This window comes from Peromyscus leucopus, chromosome 15, assembly GCF_004664715.2.
Source record: "Peromyscus leucopus breed LL Stock chromosome 15, UCI_PerLeu_2.1, whole genome shotgun sequence".
NCBI classification, from domain to species: Eukaryota; Metazoa; Chordata; class Mammalia; order Rodentia; family Cricetidae; genus Peromyscus; species Peromyscus leucopus.
The window spans coordinates 32,711,389-32,729,801 of record NC_051076.1 but is presented as its reverse complement, the minus strand read 5'-3'; the positions used below and the strand labels follow the sequence as shown (position 1 = coordinate 32,729,801).

At 38.1% G+C, this 18,413-nt stretch overlaps 1 protein-coding gene across 1 annotated transcript in view; it reads right to left on the bottom strand.

The window, feature by feature from the left end:
- The window catches only part of Mael (maelstrom spermatogenic transposon silencer), a 31,040-nt gene that overhangs the window by 9,563 nt on the left and 3,064 nt on the right, over positions 1-18,413 (bottom strand). The window contains exons 4-8 of the mRNA XM_028864495.2: positions 17,585-17,740; positions 16,110-16,151; positions 8,722-8,846; positions 8,030-8,084; positions 7,779-7,920 (exon numbers count right to left, since the gene is read on the bottom strand). Coding sequence (XP_028720328.1) covers positions 7,779-7,920; positions 8,030-8,084; positions 8,722-8,846; positions 16,110-16,151; positions 17,585-17,740 — 520 coding nt within the window. The remainder of the gene's footprint in view (positions 1-7,778; positions 7,921-8,029; positions 8,085-8,721; positions 8,847-16,109; positions 16,152-17,584; positions 17,741-18,413) is intronic.

Genomic DNA, 18,413 nt, shown 5'->3' with positions numbered 1-18,413 from the left:
GTGGGGTCAGAGGAGATGCTGCTAGCCATCACCAGGAGAAGCAAGATGTGAGAGAACAGGTCATGCCACAAAACCACATGGCAAAACATAGATGAGTAGAAATGAATTAAGTTATAAGAGCTAGTTAATAATGAGCCTGAGCCATAGACCACACAGGTTTTAATTAATATAAGTCTCTGTGTGTTTACTTGGTACCGAGCCACTATGCGACCAGGTGGGACACAGGAAAACTTCCTGATACATTGTTTAATCTGTTTTTACTCACTTATTGATCTTGTTCCTCTAAAGCACACCAATACTCCTAAAAATATGAGTCTTTTTCTAGTTAAAGTACCTGTCTAAACCTGTCAAAAAATCAGATCTGGTTTGTGCATTTTAAAAAAATGTTTAAGTAAGTAAGTAAGTGTGTGTGTGTGTGTGTGTGTGTGTGTGTGTGTGTGTGTGTGTGTGTGTGTGAGAAAGAAGGTGCCTATGGAGCCCAGAAGGGTCATATTCTCTTGAGTAATAGTTACTGGCAGGCATAAGTCACCCAATATGGGTTCTTGGAACTGAACTCTGGTGTAGTGGACAGCTGTTTTCAGGTAACTGCTCTACCTGCCTATGATCTTGAAGTACATGCCCCTGGGGTGTGGCCTTTTGGTGACTCTTAAGACCTGAGATGCATGTGCCTTGTAGTTTTAGATACGGGCCTGACTCAGGTGGCTGGAACAGCATTCCAGAACCCACTACCATTCTGTTCTGTACAGTGAGTTTTTCCCCTTAGTAAATTCCTTTGCCCTTTAAACAGACTCTGGATTTCTCACTATATCCTGGTCCTATGGAAGAGTAGTATGTACCATCTCTCTAACTCCTCTGTATATTGAAGTCAATTTACCTACCATCTAGTCCCCAAGGCCCTGATGTTGCTTCATTCACATATATGCAGCATAAAGGCTATTTACCTTCTTTTTATTAAAAAAAAAAAAGTCCTGGTGATTGCTTCTGCCCCTATTTCAGGTTAGGATTCCTTCTTCCAAGGAAAACTCTACCCTTAGAATGCCCATCATCCTACAGCTGTATTTCTAGTCAGACTCACTCACTGGCTTTTGTTATAGTCTGTGTATTCCCTCCTCATTCCTGAACCACTACTGAGGCTGTTTTCTATTGGCAATGTCCACTCTTCAGTCCACATCTCTGCCCACAGAAATTCCATCTTTCCAAAAGAACAGATAAAATATTCACCCCATAAAGTATATCCTAGTTTTAAAACCCTTACACTGAGGTAATATGAAGTGACTTGTCTCTAATCTGACTAGACATTACTCTCAGAAACTTTTTGTTTGTTTGTTTGTTTTTGAGACAGGGTTTCTCTGTGTACAGTCCTGTCACTCCCTTTGTAGACCAGGTTGGCCTCCAACTCACTGAGATCCACCTGCCTCTGCCTCCCAAGTGTTGGGATTAAAGGTGAGTGCAACCACCACCTTGGCTCTCTGAAACTTTTTAAATGCTTCTTAGAAGTCATCTTAGTATGTTCACATGTTTTACTGCTATTATTGGACAGGAGACTAAGGGTAAGGACCATCATGTCAGTCTTTCCCACGTTTCTTACAGAACCTATTCTAGTGCCTCATGTATTATACAAGATTTTCTCAATTTTTTGTTAAACATAAAAAGCTCATTTAATTGAACAAAGGAATTCTAAAGAGATATCACAACATAAAACCTCACTTCTTAATACTACTATTGCCAAGATTTCAGTTCAGATGGTGAATTAAATACATGAATATATTTATTTCTTGTCCCCAAGTCTTTTTTGAAAAAAAAAATCACAGTCAACTAGATGCACACAATAAAGGAGAAAATACAAACAGGCTTCTCTATAAAAGACAATAAAATTGTAGAACTAAATGAAAGAACAGTGACTTAAGTCACTGTCTTTGTGGTTCACAGAATAGGCATGAAAGAAAAGATCTCCCAGCAGATCTGCCTATCAGAACTTTAGCAAGGTGCTGGACTCAAGGACATGTCCATACCAAAAGCAGACATGAGATGAAACATTTACCATGTACACTTGACGACCTGAGCTCAATCCCTGGATCCCATGGTGGAAGGAAGGAAGTTATTCCCACTGTCCTCTCATCTCCATACACAGGCACATCCACACCCACACCAAATATGTACACATACAAATAGTAAACTAAAGAAGGGCCAATGCAGGTTATGAAGCTGGATTTCTCTTCAAAGAGTTGTCAATTCACATAAGGGAATACACTGACTGCTCTTGAATTTAGGATTCGGATTTCAACTCACTAAGCTCTTTTGTCAGTTTCCTCTGCAGGAAACCCAATTAGCTGATAGTTCCCACTACACAAGATAGACCAGTTATTTGGTTTTGAAGCCTCATTTCTAAATATAAACATAACCAAGGAGAATCAAACATTCAAAGAAAATCTGCAATGTGAAAAAGGCCATAGAAAGACAATTTACATTCCCAAAGAATGAGATAAACTAAGAAACAAAAGTGAATAACAGCCCTAACCCAGGAAGTAAGTAGCTCAAGGTGGTCTGTGAAGTTACTGCACCCAGCATGGCTTCACATTTCACCTTACAGTCTTCATCATGAACACTGACAATGACTATATTTTGTGTCATACAGCAACTGTAGGCTGGGAGTGCTGACAGCCTCTGCCCAAGCTTTATGATAATGGCAAAGTCTTCTACTAAGGGTTCTGGTTCTGTGTTGAGTCCTTCTTGCTTAGCCTCTGTAATGATCTCATCTACACATGGTGTGTTCATCAGACACTTCACCAGTCTCTTGGAATATGCTAAACCCCGTGTAGCCAATCCTGAGTTGTTATTCTGTTTCCATTCTCTCCCCCTAGTTCTAATCTTTAAGCAAGGCCTACTGCTTTTTACCAATCTAAAACCCATTCCTCTCTGTCACCACCCTAGTCCCAGCTCATTTATTACCAGCTCATTTAATAATCATAGGATCCATACCTCCTTTCCTATCTCCTTTCAATACATCTGTAATAGAAACCTCAGAGACCTTTAAGAAATTCAATCTATTTTCTTTCCTACTTAGTAAAATCCTGTTTCTAACAAGGCTCTCTTCATTTTTTATCCTTTTTCTGCTTCAATTCTTAGCTTTCATATTACAATTTAAATAGTCTCCTTGACCATTCATTTTGTGTGTCACTATGCCTGGGTCAGTATTTGTTGATTAAAGGCTGTATTGCTTTAGTCAGCATGTCACAGACTGTAAGTCAACCTAAAGACAACTTGATACTAAACATTAGAAGAACAGGAAGTTATTAAAATTCAAATGTTTTAGCCTCCACAATAGTATGATAGCTACTACCTTATTACTTAAGTACTAAACTGCATCAATATAAAACTTAACCATTTCTCTTAGACCTTAAGATAATGTGTTAGTCAAGCAGTGGTGGCGCATGCCTTTAATCCCAGCACTTGGCGGATCTCTGTGAGTTCGGGGTCAGCCAGGGGTCAGCCTGGTCTACAGAGCTATCCTAGTCTTGCTGAGCCTGTATCTACTGAACTTAACACTGTAACAAACAAAAATGGAAAGTCAGCCACCTTCCATCCAAGTCACTGCAAATGTTAGTGTGAACCTGTATGCTGGTTGCTACACTGACAGAAGAGGGAGCTCTTGAACTGAACTCACAAATCTGTCAAAAACTGCCATCCAAGAGACAAAGGAAACAGAAGGCCTCATCCACAGAAAGCTATTGGAACATGGAAACTAAGAAAGCACCTGTAACTTCCAAAAACACATGGGGCATTCTAATATAACATTCAACATGGAATTAAATGTTCTCACACAAGTGTGTAAGAATATGGAAACATACTCTGAATAAGAAAAATTCAGAACCAAATGATTTCTTGAATGAGAGTTGACTAGACCCAGAAATCAAAAACAGAAAAAAAATCTAAATAGATTATGAAGTGCCCAAAGAAATATAGTCATCTTGAAAAAGAAACTAAAAAAAAAAACAACCCAGAAAACTGTCAAATAATTAAAGAGTAAAAAGAGAATATAAAGTGAAAGATAATATGGTAGCATATATTATAGATTTCCTTAACAGAAATTAAAGAGTGGAAGAAAAATTACAATCCGTGAAAAGGCTCTAGAAACAGAAGGCAATTTCTGCATACTGAAATGGTTTATCAGACACCTCAGAAGGTGGACTTTAAATAACAAACTGAGAGGAGCTACCAACATAAAGGATGGCAAAGTAGGGAAGTCTCTAGGCTAAAAAAACCCTATCGTTAGAGCTAAGGAAATGATAAGCTTTGCAAAAGGAATACACAACTCAATGGAGTTGTATTTTCCAGAAATTCATGGACACAAGTTGATTGGAAATCTTAACCATGCAAAAAACCAGGAAATACTTTTTAAGTCTCCCTTCAACCTATTATACACCAAGAATCACCAAACTTTTTAATGTACAGACACCAAATAAAAGAGCAACCATCTTAAAATTACACTATGTATAAGGAGGTATGGAAACAGTAAAACTCTACTCTCAATAGATGAGATGATATATCAAGAGGACAAAGAGTGTACTGAAGAATAAGAAAATCTGCAGACATGGTAACGTCTACTCTCAGCACTCAGGAGTGTGAGGCAGAATGATCATGCTTAGTTATTGGGAGGTGACAGAAATTTATGTAATACACAGGGTGTAGGGTGTGGTGGTGCAATCCTTTGATTCCAGCACTCAGGAGGCAGAGGCAGGCAGATCTCTTAAGTTTGAGTCCAGCCTGATGGACATAGTGAGTTCCAGGACAGCCTGGTTTACTCAGTGAGACCTTATCTTAAAAAGGAGTGGGGTGTGAGTGGGAGGCTCTAGGTAGATGAGGTTAGTGTGTGTGTGTCCATGAAGGCAACTGTAGAATACCAGTCCCCTCCCTCCTTTTTCCCCTCCCTGTAATGAGGTGAGGCAGTTTGCTTTACCACGAACACTCCCCACTGCAAGGCACTGTCTGAACACAGTCACAAAAGCAAAGGGGCCAACTGATCAGGGACCTGAGCCTCTAAAATCAAAATCAGCCCTTTTATAGCTGATTATCTCGTGTGTTTACTATAGTAACAGAAGAACGACTAGTCGATAATCAATGTAGATCCTGTGGACAGAGTCAAATCCTACAACTGAAAACAAAGGGTACACAATATTCTCATATGCTCACAGGACAATTCATAAAATTGATATGAGTTATCAAAAATACCCTAAACATAAATAACTTCTATAGTTTTTGATACAGTAATCAACATTGTTTGGTCTTAATGCAAACACCCATAATTTACTAAAAGAAACAAAATCCAGGAAGGCCTTTCCATCTGCTCATTTAAAAGCATTTTAATATGTTAGAGAATGAATTAAACAGTACTTATTCAAAATGACATTTTAGAATCTATAGGATGTAACAAAACAATGAAACTCTAGAAACAAAATTTTTTGAGGCCACCTTCCTTGCAGACATCTAAAAACATTTAAAAATCAATTTTACCATATGTAGTTTTCCAGAAAAATACCAATCACTAAATTTACTCCATTAGAATTATGAAGCTTCATTAAACCAGTTTCTTTCCTAAGGAACTGCCCCTCAACAATACACCAATAATAGACCTATAAACCTGTGCGGAAAGCAAAGATATCACAAAGACAGTGTTCATCTAAACAACAGAAAAACAACTTTTGTCCTTGGACACAACTCAACATTATTAAGATTCAGTTCTTCCCAAGTTAATTTTTAAGCTTTTATAGGGTTTCAATGAAGTGAATATACACTGTTGAACAATGCTAGTACTTTTTACATCTAAAGGCGAATTAAACCAACAAAGTGGAAGCGGGGGACCAACATGGAATAGAAGCAGCAATTTAACTATTGTGAAGGGGTGAAAAAGAAATAATCCAAGTAACTTTTGAGAAAATTACTGTGACTCTGTCCTCAGATTACAGTCAACTAGAAATGAGTCCTGAACTGTCATGGTTCCACAAACACTGAAATTTCATTCAGTGCATCCAAAAACTCAAACAGTAAGACACATTCTGACCAGGTTCTTACTCAGCACCACTCGCCTTGGAAAAGAACAAGGGTCTATTGGAGAAACTGCTAACCCAAGGGTGGAATGGAGAAATACAAGATGAAACTAGAATGTACCAGAAAGCAAAAAGCACTCAAGCCTGGTGCTAATAGAGTATATATAATTCATTAGATAAAACAAGAACTCCTAAGTCTATATTCACATAGAAATTATGAAGAAAAGCACTTTATTACAGAATTATAACTAGTAAATACTGAAGGAATAATTAAGAAAAATCACTACCTTCACAAGCTTGGCAGGAACCATTCCAACAAAATCATCACTGAATAACAGAACTAGTATTTGGTAATTTAAGGAATTCTATTTCTCTGCAAAAATACTCTACTCTTTTGGAGATTGAACCCAGGGCCTTCTATCTGCTGAGCACATATCAGCCCATTATGAGGTAGGTGCGCAGTAGTAACTGCTCAAAGGTGACTCTAACCAATCTCAGACAAATGACCAAGTTCTCAATATCAGGAATGGGACACAGTGACAAAATATACTCCAAGTATGACACACTGAGAAGACGTATCACTTTTTATTTTTGGTATTCCTCCTAAAAAGTGTAACCTTAACCTAGTCATAGGAAATATAAACCAACTCAAACTGAGAAACATTTTATAAACTAATTGGACTTCACGCTTCAAAAAAAATTAAGATTGGAGGAGACTAAGGCCTCCAGGAGCGGGGAATGCCTGGAATACCAGCATTGGGAGTCATGAATTCCAGGTAAGCCCAAGTAACACACATGCACACATGACCAGCAACATGTGATCCAGGACTGGACTCTGGATACTGTTTGATATAAAAGACACCACAAAAGAACTGGCAGCCTATGAACTTCAGCTTAGATAATAGCACTGTGTCAATGGCAATATTCTGACTTTGGTATCTGTACTCTGTAAGAGAGTATTATTCCAAGGAAATATTGGTGTACCTAGACACAAAGAAGCAGGGCAGCTTCTTTTACTCTCAAGTGGCTTAGAAAAAGTGTGTATGTATTTAGAGACAAATTATAGTGAAAATGTGTAAGGAAGCCAAGAGAGTATTATGCTTATTTTTATTAACCTTTTAATTTTTCAGTAAATCTAGGATTATTTCAAGAAAACATTTTGCCAATTTAATTCACTTATGTATCACTTTGTATAAATTATATACATATGATAAAAACAATTTAATAAAAATTAAAAATAAAGTCTAAATAAATTGAAAAGCATTCTTTCATCAGTAGAGAAATTCTAACTGGTAAAGAATTATCAGTTTATTTGGCAAGTTTTTTGCTGTTGTTCTTAGTATAAAGGTGCAATGTATCTTTCCATCAATTATTGTATGCTAAAAACCATAATATTAAAAACAATATCTAAAAATAAGTTTCCCTAGGCCAGAGAGCTAGCTTAGTGGTAAAGAGCATCTGCAGAGGCCCTGGGTTTGGTTCCCAGCAACAGAGGATCTGACACCCTCATCTGGTCTCCAGATCACCAGGAACTCATGTGGTGAATATAAAGGTAAACACTCATACATGTAAAAACCATTTTTACATGTTTACAAGGTTTAACTGAAAAGTGATTCACAAAAGGCAAAACAAAACAATTCAAAAGTCACAAACCTAAAACCTAGTCCTAGTATATTTTCTCAGGATATAGTTCAGAAAGAAACCAACATCAGTGAATTACAAAATTATCAATACCTTGTGTTGCTAGAATAGTCCCACATGGCCACATCTAGGAGACTTCTAACCCAGGTCTTAGAGGGCTCCTTGAGGAATTTTTGCTGGTAGATTCCCACTACAAGGTCCTCTACAGTAAGAAGTTCTAGATCTTGCCTGATTTCTTCCATTAGTAAATAGAAAAATACAATTAGTGAATTTGGGCACACAGAACACACATGTCAAAATGAAAGCATAGACTACACTTTCTGCATGACCTAGATTCTGCTCACCTGATGCCCGCTCCATACGCTTCAAACACCAGTTGACTCTGGCTCTATCATCAGACTGCAGAGGGAAAAATCATTACTTGCATTTTCTCCTTTTTTGAATTATTTTAATTAACACTGTCCTTTCAAATTTGGGTGTGTGTAGGAAAGACACACACTAATTGAAAATTATATAAAAATAGCACACATTAAAAAAATTACTGCTATGACTAACTGGATATATATATTTTAATAGTTTATGAAAAGCAAGTGAGATTTGGGGTAGACCAATGATAAAGTCAATGTTCAGAGCATGTGATCTGGTCACGGTAGTATTTATAATATGCAACAAGTTTAGGACCGAATTCTTCACTACTATTCTGGAGAATTTAGATAAAGCAAAAAGTCTTTTCAAAACACCAAAAAAAAAAAAAGAAAAGAAAAGAAAAGAAAAAGAAAAAAGAGGGTTAAGTGAATGAACATCCATTCGTTGGGCTAAAAAGATACTGCAGGTATTTTGGGAGGAATTTGAAGAAAATACTATTGTTCAGCTTTTTTTGCCTCCAAAATTAGTAATTTAAAGGTCATACTACTTGCACAGAAATCAATTCAGAATGAACATGTTTTAAAACATATAACTAACACAAAACTGAAATTCTTTTTAACTCTTCTGGTGTCTAATTGGCTACCTTAAAAAACTTCTTACTAGATATTACCTTGCAGTAAATAGGTGGCCAGTTCCCTGGGTTTGGATGGATAAATTTGTAAAGGCTTTGTAACACAGTTGCTTGGTCATGCCCAAATTCAAAGTTTGAAATAGGAATCTTGTGACTAGAATCACCTGAGGGAAATAAAGAGGTAGAAGTTCAACCACTGAGCAAGGCAAGTATTATCAGCTTGGGAACAGGAATAAAAAGGAGAGCAGTGAGTAATTTACAATATGTGCTTGTACCAAGCCTGGTTCTCATTCGGTACTTTACATACTTAAACCCAGAACCTTACGGAGGTGAGAAATACATATATAAATTAAGAAGAGACTACAGAGACTCCCCAGAAATTAACAGTTAATGAACAATGAAGTCATTATTGAACCCATGTTTCTTTTTTTTTTTTTTTTTTTTTTTTGGTTTTTCGAGACAGGGTTTCTCTCTTGTGTAGCTTTGCGCCTTTCCTGGAACTCACTTGGTAGCCCAGGCTGGCCTCGAACTCACAGAGATCCGTCTGCCTCTGCCTCCCGAGTGCTGGGATTAAAGGCATGAGCCACCACCGTCCAGCCTTGAACCCATGTTTCTTAATGACCAAGTCTACAGTGTTTGCATTGTTCCTGTGATGCCTTTCAAAAATGTTTTGTTAAATAAGGCTGGAGGGCCTCATAGTAGCAATGATTTTTTTTTTGTGTGTGTGTGTGTGTGTGTGTGTGTGTGTGTGTGTGTGTGTGTGTGCGTGTGCATGTGCGCGCGCATGCATGTTTGCCTGAATGGGGGGTGCAAAAGCACGTGTATATATGTGCATGTGGAGTCCTGAGTGCTATCAGGAATCTTCCTTGATCTCTTTCATCTTATTCATTGTGGCAGGGTCTTCAATCAAACTCAGAGCTTGCTGGTATGACTAGCCTCTGGGGATCTGTTGTCTCTGCCTGAGGCTGGAACCACAGGCACTAGGCATTTCGGTAGGTTCTGGATATCTGAACTCTGGCCTCATACTTGTTCAGCAAGCACTTTAACCAGTGAGTAAATTGCTCTGGCCTCCATTTTTATTAAAAGAAATATTACATGCACATGTGCATGTAGAGTTCAGAGGACAACCTCCAGGAGTTGATTCCTCACTATGTGGGTTCCAGGATTAAACTCAAGTATTCTGGCTTAGCAGCAAGTACCACTATCCCCCCTACCCCCAAACCATAGTGCGGGCCCACGACTGATTTCTAAAAATGAGAATGGGGCTAGAGAGATGATTCAGTAGTTAGAAGCACTGGCTGCTTTTCCAGAGGACCCAGGCTCTAATCTCATCATCCATACAGTGCCTAGTAACCATTTGTAACTCCAGTTCCAGGGGACCCAGCCCCTACTTCGGGCCTCAATGGATACCCATATACATTAAAAATAATAATCCTTTTTTTTTAAAAGACAATATGAAGAACTCCATACTTCCAGGAAATAAAAAGGACCAAGCAATTCAGATGAACCCTCCCACAACAAAATAAGTGACCTTGAAGATATTGGCAGCACAAATATGTCCAGCAGCTAAGACTTACTGATACAAGAGCAGGAAGTTAGGAAAATTTAAAGGCTAGTTTTAAATCACTTGTCAATTCTAGAAACAGCTAAATGGTTGAGCAAAGTGCTTTTAGAACCTATGATGACAATTTCTAAGTCTACTAAGTGCCTCAAAAAAGCAAATATACCTCTGTGACTAAGTTACTCTGAAATTCCTTCTTTTCAAATACTCTGAAAAAGCAGGTACAGAGACAGAAGGAGAACCAAAATGAAATTCACAGAAAGGTATCCAAAAGTTTCTTTGGTGTGGAAGTTACTAGGCACAGATTTAAAAAGAAAAAAAAAAACTATGTTCACATTTGAACAAAATTCACATCAAATTATGAATTTTGGCATAAAATTGCAAACTATAAAAAAGATGAAGAAGTTCAGCTTTGCATAATGATAGAGGAAAGCTCACTAAGTAGAATGTCTACTTCAAAGTGCTACAGAGAACAATGCAGTGAGGACTTAGGAGTCTGGAATCTTGGAAAAAAATAAATACCGGAAAGCTGAGGAAGGAAAGATTTAAAGGCTCAGACACTAGACAGAATTCTTAGCAGACTCATTAAAAATTTTAAATATTTTCTGTTACTACTACATAAATAAAATGTTAAGCATAGTGGTGCATACTGTTAGTCTCAGCACTTGGGAAGTTGAGGCAGAAGAACAGAAACTCAAGGGCATCTCTACACAGAGAGTCTGAGGTCAGACTGGGTTACAAGAGACCCTATATAAAAATATTAATCAAATCTATTTTCTGACTTCCACCACTTAATGCTACAAATTCTATGTATAATCATTTGGCGGTAATCTGTCTATCTCTCTTTTCATTAAAGTAAAGTTCAAAGCATAATTTAAATTACCTCAACCCCTGACCATGTGTTAAGGTAATCTTAGATGCCTCATGACTCCAGTTTCCACCAGACACAACCATGAACATTCTCTGGATAAGAATAATATGATAACTCACACACACACAATGCATGGGATGTGTGTATCTAATAAACATGATAACCAAGAAACTATGAAAACAGAGCAACAAAGATAATTGTAATAGGATTCCTGACACAAGACTGTAAAATAACTAGGCCTCTTCTGTTCAAAGAAATACTTATTTATACTTTCTGCACATCCAGAAACCAAATTTAAAAGTAATGAAAACATATCACCCAACCTATTTTCCCTCATCTTTCATTATAGCAAATAACCTTGACAACCAAATCAGACAATGTCAACAGCAACATAAATGCACAGACCCTAAGACAATCATGAGCAAGCCAAACTCAACAATTAGGAGACTTATGGTTACCATGCTGAGTTTGTTCTAGAGTGCAAAAATAGTTTAACATTGATAAATCACCATACAAATAAAATATTGGAGATTTCAAAAGAGCATCTTTATTAAAACATTCAACTGTCATCCATAATCAAGTTGGAAACAGAAGAAATTTCTTCACTCTGATAAAGTGTGCAGGGCAAAAATAAGGGCAGTCAGGGAAGAGGAAATTACAGCAAATAACCTGTTGGTGAAAAACCGGAAACTAGAGATCCAAGTCTGTAAGACGAATTGCTAAACGGTCTTATTAATAAAAAACCCGAAGCCAGATATTGGGGTGAAAACTGAGAGATCAGAGGAACAGGACAAACCACAGCCAACCTCGCCTTACCAATTCCTCAGCCTCCAGAGAAAGCTACTTCCTGTATACTCATGCCTATATCCTTTCTGTGCCCTGCCATCTCACTTCCTCTCTCCACCTAGCTACATCACTTCCTCTTTCTGTCCAGCTCTGTCACTTCCTGTCTGTCTGTACAGACCTCCAGACCTCTATGATTAACTAATGCTGGGATTAGAGGCCTGTGCCACCACACCTGGCTCTGTTCCCAGTGTGGCCTTGAATTCGCAGAGATCTGGATGAATCTCTGCCTCCTGAATGCCAGAATTAAAAGCATGTGGTACCATTGCCTAACTTCTTTGTTTAATATAGTAGCTGACTTTTTCCTCTGATCTCCATGCAAGCTTTATTTAGTAGAGCACAAATATCACCACACAAGCCTTCATACAACACAAACCAAGTAAACAACCAGGAGACACAATTCAAAACATAGCACTTACAAGACAACAAAAAGGTAGCATGGTGATGTAGGCACTCAGGAGGCAGAGGCACGAGGACTGCCCCAAATATGATGAAAGCCTGTTCTAAATGAGAAATTCCAGGCCAGCCAAGGTGATACCCCCATCTCAAAAAATAAAATGAACAAAAGCTATTAAGATCAACGATAACTTTATTAAAGAAAGTATAGACCTGAAGAAACAAGTTGTTCCATGTTCACAGATGGAAAGGCAGCATTATGAAGGTTATCTATTTTCTCCAAAACAACCTAAATATTTACAGGTGGTCCCAAATCTATCAACAAGGATTTTTGGTAAAGTATGAAAAACTGATTCCAAATTGTGGATGAAACCTGGGGTCAAAAATAGCCATGATATTAAAGAACAGGGGAGCTTTCTAAAGATTTTCAAACTATTATGCTTAATTAAGAATATGAGCCGGGCGTGGTGGCGCACGCCTTTAATCCCAGCACTCGGGAGGCAGAGCCAGGCGGATCTCTGTGAGTTCGAGGCCAGCCTGGGCTACCAAGTGAGTCCCAGGAAAGGCGCAAAGCTACACAGAGAAACCCTGTCTCGAAAAACCAAAAAAAAAAAAAAAAAAAAAAAAAAAAAAAAAAAAAAGAATATGATAGTCAAGCTACCCCTCTCCCCCTCAAAAAAAAAAAAAACAACAAAACAAAAACAAAAACAAAAAAAACAAAACCAAAATCCTGGTAGACTAATAAAGAAACCAAGTAAAAGTATGAACTGACCTAACAGATACTACATATCAGGGAAAACAGGTTATTAAATGAATGATGCCAAGACAACTGGCTGTCTTCAGGAGAAAACAATGAAATGAAATTGTCATCTCATAGCGTACACAAGTCAATTCCAGCTGGAATAAGCATCGGATACAAAAAAATAAACTGCAAATTTTAGAAGAAAACAGGAGACTTCCCTTCAGGTAGCCAAGAGCTCTTAAGACACAAAGATTCAATTAAAAAAAATTGTCTGACTTGCTAAATGAAAGCCCAACACTTGTGCTTATTAAAAGGCCCCACACAGGGCTAGAGATGTAGCTCAGTATATTACAGAACTGGTAGAGTACTTGCTTGGCATGCACAAGACCTAGGGTTCAGTACCCAGTACTCAAACTTAAGAGACCTCATATAGAGTGAACAACCCAAGGCTCAAGCTGAGAGAAGCCATTTTCACATAATGTAAGAATTAACAGTTAAGTTCTATAATAAACACATATAATGTAAGAAAAATAAGTAGAAAATGAGTAAAAGATAATGTACTTAAAATATAAATACATGTGTATAAAATAAAAAAAACTTATACATAGTAAAATTATTCAGAAAAGATAATGACTAACACAAAATTCAGAACCCTTCTCTGGTACAGAACCAGGGAGGGGAGGGGAGGGGAAGGGAGGAGAGAAGAGGAGAAGGGGAGAAGGGGAGGGAGAGGAGAGAGGGAGGGAGGGAAGGGGGAGGGAGAGACTGCCAGTGGTGCTGGCAGTGTGCTGTTTTCAGCTGACTGGTGGGTATACTGCTGTTCATTAATATTCCACAGAGTAAGTCAGTGCTACAGTCTTTGTATTTAATACATTTGAAAAGCCAATGGACCTTTCATATAGAAAGCTGCAATCAGGATTCAAAGCTTTGCTTCTTTTAAAGCAGAACTTCTCTAAAGAAAAACCATTAACCAGTGAAATGAACAGAAGTCGAGCTCTTCTGGCTCAAGTGAGGAAGGAGAGTCAAGACCTCTTAGTCCCAAAGCTTACACAGAAGCTTGAAGCACCTCTTTGTGAGGAACCTAAGTGGGAAAGGAGTCGCCACCGGATTCCATAATAAATGTCTTTCAATCCTGAAATTCTTCACTACTCTAACATGATAAACGATAATGTCCACCCATGAAGCAGTCACTTGATTTCACAGTACCTGAAACATAATGCAGCACAATGTCTTTGAGAGGTATTTGCTTACTTAGGGAGGAGGTACATGGGGTCCTGGGGACCGAACTCAGGCCATCAGGTTTGGTGGCAAGCACTTGTACCCACTGAGCCATCTCACCAGCTCTGAGAAATCTCTGTGCATGCCCGCTGGCTACTGCTTCAACAGAGCACATCAATTTGTCAGTTTGGCTTGGCATACTAGTCTACGAACCCTGGTCTTCTCCAAATCAGTGCAATTACATCAGCACGGGCATTTTTAGGTACTATGTCAACACAGCTGTCACTCTAACCATCATTTATCTTATTTAATTGGCAGATTTCCCAGGGTTATTTAATTGGCAACTTAAGACATGCTTAAATTGGCAAGCTCCAAACATTTAAAGTTGTCTGAATGAGAAACACTATCCTGTTTCAATTAGCTGGAATAATAAATTAAGAAGTCATTCCCAGCTGTGGATGCAGCTCAACAGGAGGGCCTTTGCCTAGCTGAACAAGGACTTGCCTAGGTTTGATCCTCAGCATGAGACAAAAGAAATATTTCTGGCCTATAGTAAGTTATAGATAGGATAAGACAGCTTTTAAGGAAGGAAGGATACTTTGTGTTCAGTTGCTTAATGAGAAAATACTGCAAAAACATGCAATAAAATATTTAAAGGTTTTATCAGCATCAAGCTAGCAAAGAAATGGTAAGCCAGTGATATTCAACACGTGAGTGACACACAGCAGGAAGACAATGCATTCACTCAAATGATCAACCAACCAAAATCATCTTTTCAAGTGCAAACATGAAACTAGGTTTCATAAAATTTGTGTTTGGGAATTTTTGTTTGTTGAGTTTTGAGAAAGTCTTGCCCTGTGGCACAGCCTGGCAATGAACTCTATAGCCCATGCTACAAACTGTGGCTGATTCTCCTGCCTTAAGTCTTCCAAACTCTAGAATTAGAAGCACAAGCTAACTGTACCTGGCTCCATTTCTGGTTCTTAAAAGATTTACCTCTAATCTGCACACGTGCATAGTACATCATAAAAGTTACAATATGCCTGATACAGTAGGCCTGACAAACATTTCTAATACTTCTAATAGGCTAGTTGGCCATATTTTTAAGTTAAACTCTACATGCAGGAATTAAATGGTCCCTTAAGAAATATATTGAATTAATCTCAATTTAATATAAAACTATCACGATTTTCATTTTAATCAAATAGGAAACGTCTGAAAATTCTTTCTGTAAGAGTTTAGTTCCAGGCTTAGGTAAATTTAGTCATAGTCAAGTTTTTTGGTTACAAAATACTTAAATCCTGATTTCCTCACCCCAAACTCAAAACTGTTCCACTCTGAACTCTTTATTTTTGAAGCATGAATTCTAAAATTTTTTTTAAAATAGACATTGTTCATAAACGGGTCTAAGTTTAGAGAATCTGAAACTTCCCATGATTTTCCATAGTGCCTGGCCACTATACCAATAGCTGACCTTAGAACTCCATGGATATGTAGCAATAGGAAAATAAAATCTTACTTCCTTAGAATGAAAAGAGTTCATCCATACACAAAAGTCAGTCAAGTTGTAAAAGTTTGGGGCTGGGGGTCCACTCTGTGGCAGGCAGAGTAGCTAGCTCGCATGTGGGAGGCCCCAGTTTACCCCCAGTAGCAGGAGAGTGCAGGTGTAGGTCTGAGTCTGTTTAAAGATCATTCCACTTGCATCCCTTGCAGCTTACATCTTCTAAGTTAAAAGAGTCAGTCTTCATGGGGCTACACACACTCAGTCGCTCTTATCCCAGTTCCTTTATACTTACTTGCAGCCTGGCAATGGAATCGAAATCCTCGTGGAATTTCACCTACAACACAAAGTGTTTTATTGAGAAGCAGAAATCTGGAAGTTCTCTTATAATATGTGCTAGAGTAATACTTCATATGACAACCAAGTTTCAATGTGGGTAATCTGTATTATTTTAAAATACAAGATTAAAACTTCATAGTGTCTTTCTTTGCTGTCGTTTCATTTTGTCTTGGTGGTTGTTTAAACCAAAGGCATGATGACTAAAATAATTTTTACGTATTTACCAAAACACTTTCCACAGCAAGTTGCTGCTCGCAGGGAAATTATACTAGAGAAAGAATATTCATGCAGAAGGACCTCTAGCTAGGGGTCCATGAAGGGCTTTGGGGGTGGTAAAGCCCGTTATACTGCAAGAACATACTGATTTTTCAGAATGAAGGAAAAAAAATCTTAAAATTTTATCTTTTCAGTGTTTCATAATACACACACACCACAAAAATGTAAAAAAGGTATGACTTGTCCTAAGCATCAATGTCCACAAGCATAAGATAATTAGCTTTGCTGTCCTCTGAGAATGAAGATGTCCAAATTAATTTTAGAGTTCTCTCCTATCTTGATACACTTCCCTGTTTGACTTCAAGGATATGGTGGTTTCCTTAACTGTTCTCTGTCCTCTAGGGAACTGAACTGATCAGACATTTTTATAATTATCTGCTTTTTATTTTTTATTTATTTTTTTGAGACAGGGCATCAATGTAGCCTAATCTTCTTGCCTCAGCCTTCTTCCTGTATGAGTGCTGGGATCACAGGCTTGAGTCTCCCCTGGGCCACTTTGCTTTTCAGTGGGGGTAGAACAGCAGGAAGGAGATGGCTAAGGATGTTTAGAGAGCTGGGATACCTCCATACTGTTTCAATAGTTTCTATAGACACTTTACAAATGATCTAACTGGTTCAGAAAAAGGTTTTCTCAAGGTTACAAAGCTGTATTAGCTTCAAACTAAAAATTAATAAGGTGAAGGATGGGAAATGGAAAGAAAAGAACAAGGCATAAAACAGAAAAATTCCAGAATGTAAGGCCATGAGGAAACAAACAGGTTGTGCATTTTTGAGGTGCTCTATCCCCTGAATTCCAATGTTTACTGAAGAAGAAAAGCTTCAATCAACCAGCCACAACACCTAGTTCCTAATAGTTTGACACTTGGGTAGTATGTCTATGTACATTTTAAGAACACAGCTGTACTTCAGCTTTTAAGAAAATGACTACTAATAAATGAAGTCAGTTTAAAAAAATCATACACTTCCTTTAATCCCAGCACTCGGGAGGCAGAGGCAGGCAGATCTCTGTGAGTTCGAGGCTAGCCTGGTCTCCAAAGCGAGTTCCAGGAAAGGTACAAAGCTACACAGAGAAACCCTGTCTCGAAAAAACAAAACAAAACAAAAACAAAAAAAAAATCATACACTTTTAGGATCTATCACATACTGGCTGCTTACCTGGATGGATAAAGCTGTGGAAATCTGCTATAATACCTTCCTGGAGGGAGTATTTAACACAGCCAATTTCACAAGGGAGGAAGCGCTGTTCACAATGAGGAGGTAGCTCACCATGGCTAAAAATGTTCAGAAAATAAAAAATGCCTCCAAGAAGAGCTGAAAAACAAAGCAAAACAAAAACTCAAGACTGTTAGAACTACTTTTGTACAGGTATATGTTCCTGTATTTCTTAGTGAATTATAAAAGAGAAAACTCAATTATACCAAGTAAAAATTTTACAATCACATTTATCAAGAATTTAAGAAGTAACCATTCTTTATATAAAGCAACAAAATTATTCAGTCTTGCCTCTACATAATTCAGCTGTAGAGTAGCACTGAATTTCAGCAATGACATAATAAAAGTTGTGACATACATGATACAAATAGAAAGGCTTGGGAAATAAAGTTAAGCAGAACAAGTGAAGTAAAACTAGCTATGGAAAATTTAGTTCTCTGCTTTTATACTTTTGCCAATATACACAGGACCACCTATAATAGCAGAGAACTATGTGGGAGTAGTACTGTCTACTAAAGACTAAAAAGTTTAGGTTAAAAGTTTGTGTTAAAGGCAGAAGACAACAAAAGCAGCCAGGAGCCGGGCGGTGGTGGCACATGCCTTTAATCCCAGCACTCGAGTGGCAGAGGCAGGTGGATCTCTGTGAGTTCAAGGCCAGCCTGGTCTCCAAAGCGAGTTCCAGGAAAGGCGCAAAGCTACACAGAGAAACCCTGTCTCGAAACATCCCCCCACCTCAAAAAAAAAGCAGCCAGGAGCAGCAGCAAAGGCCTTT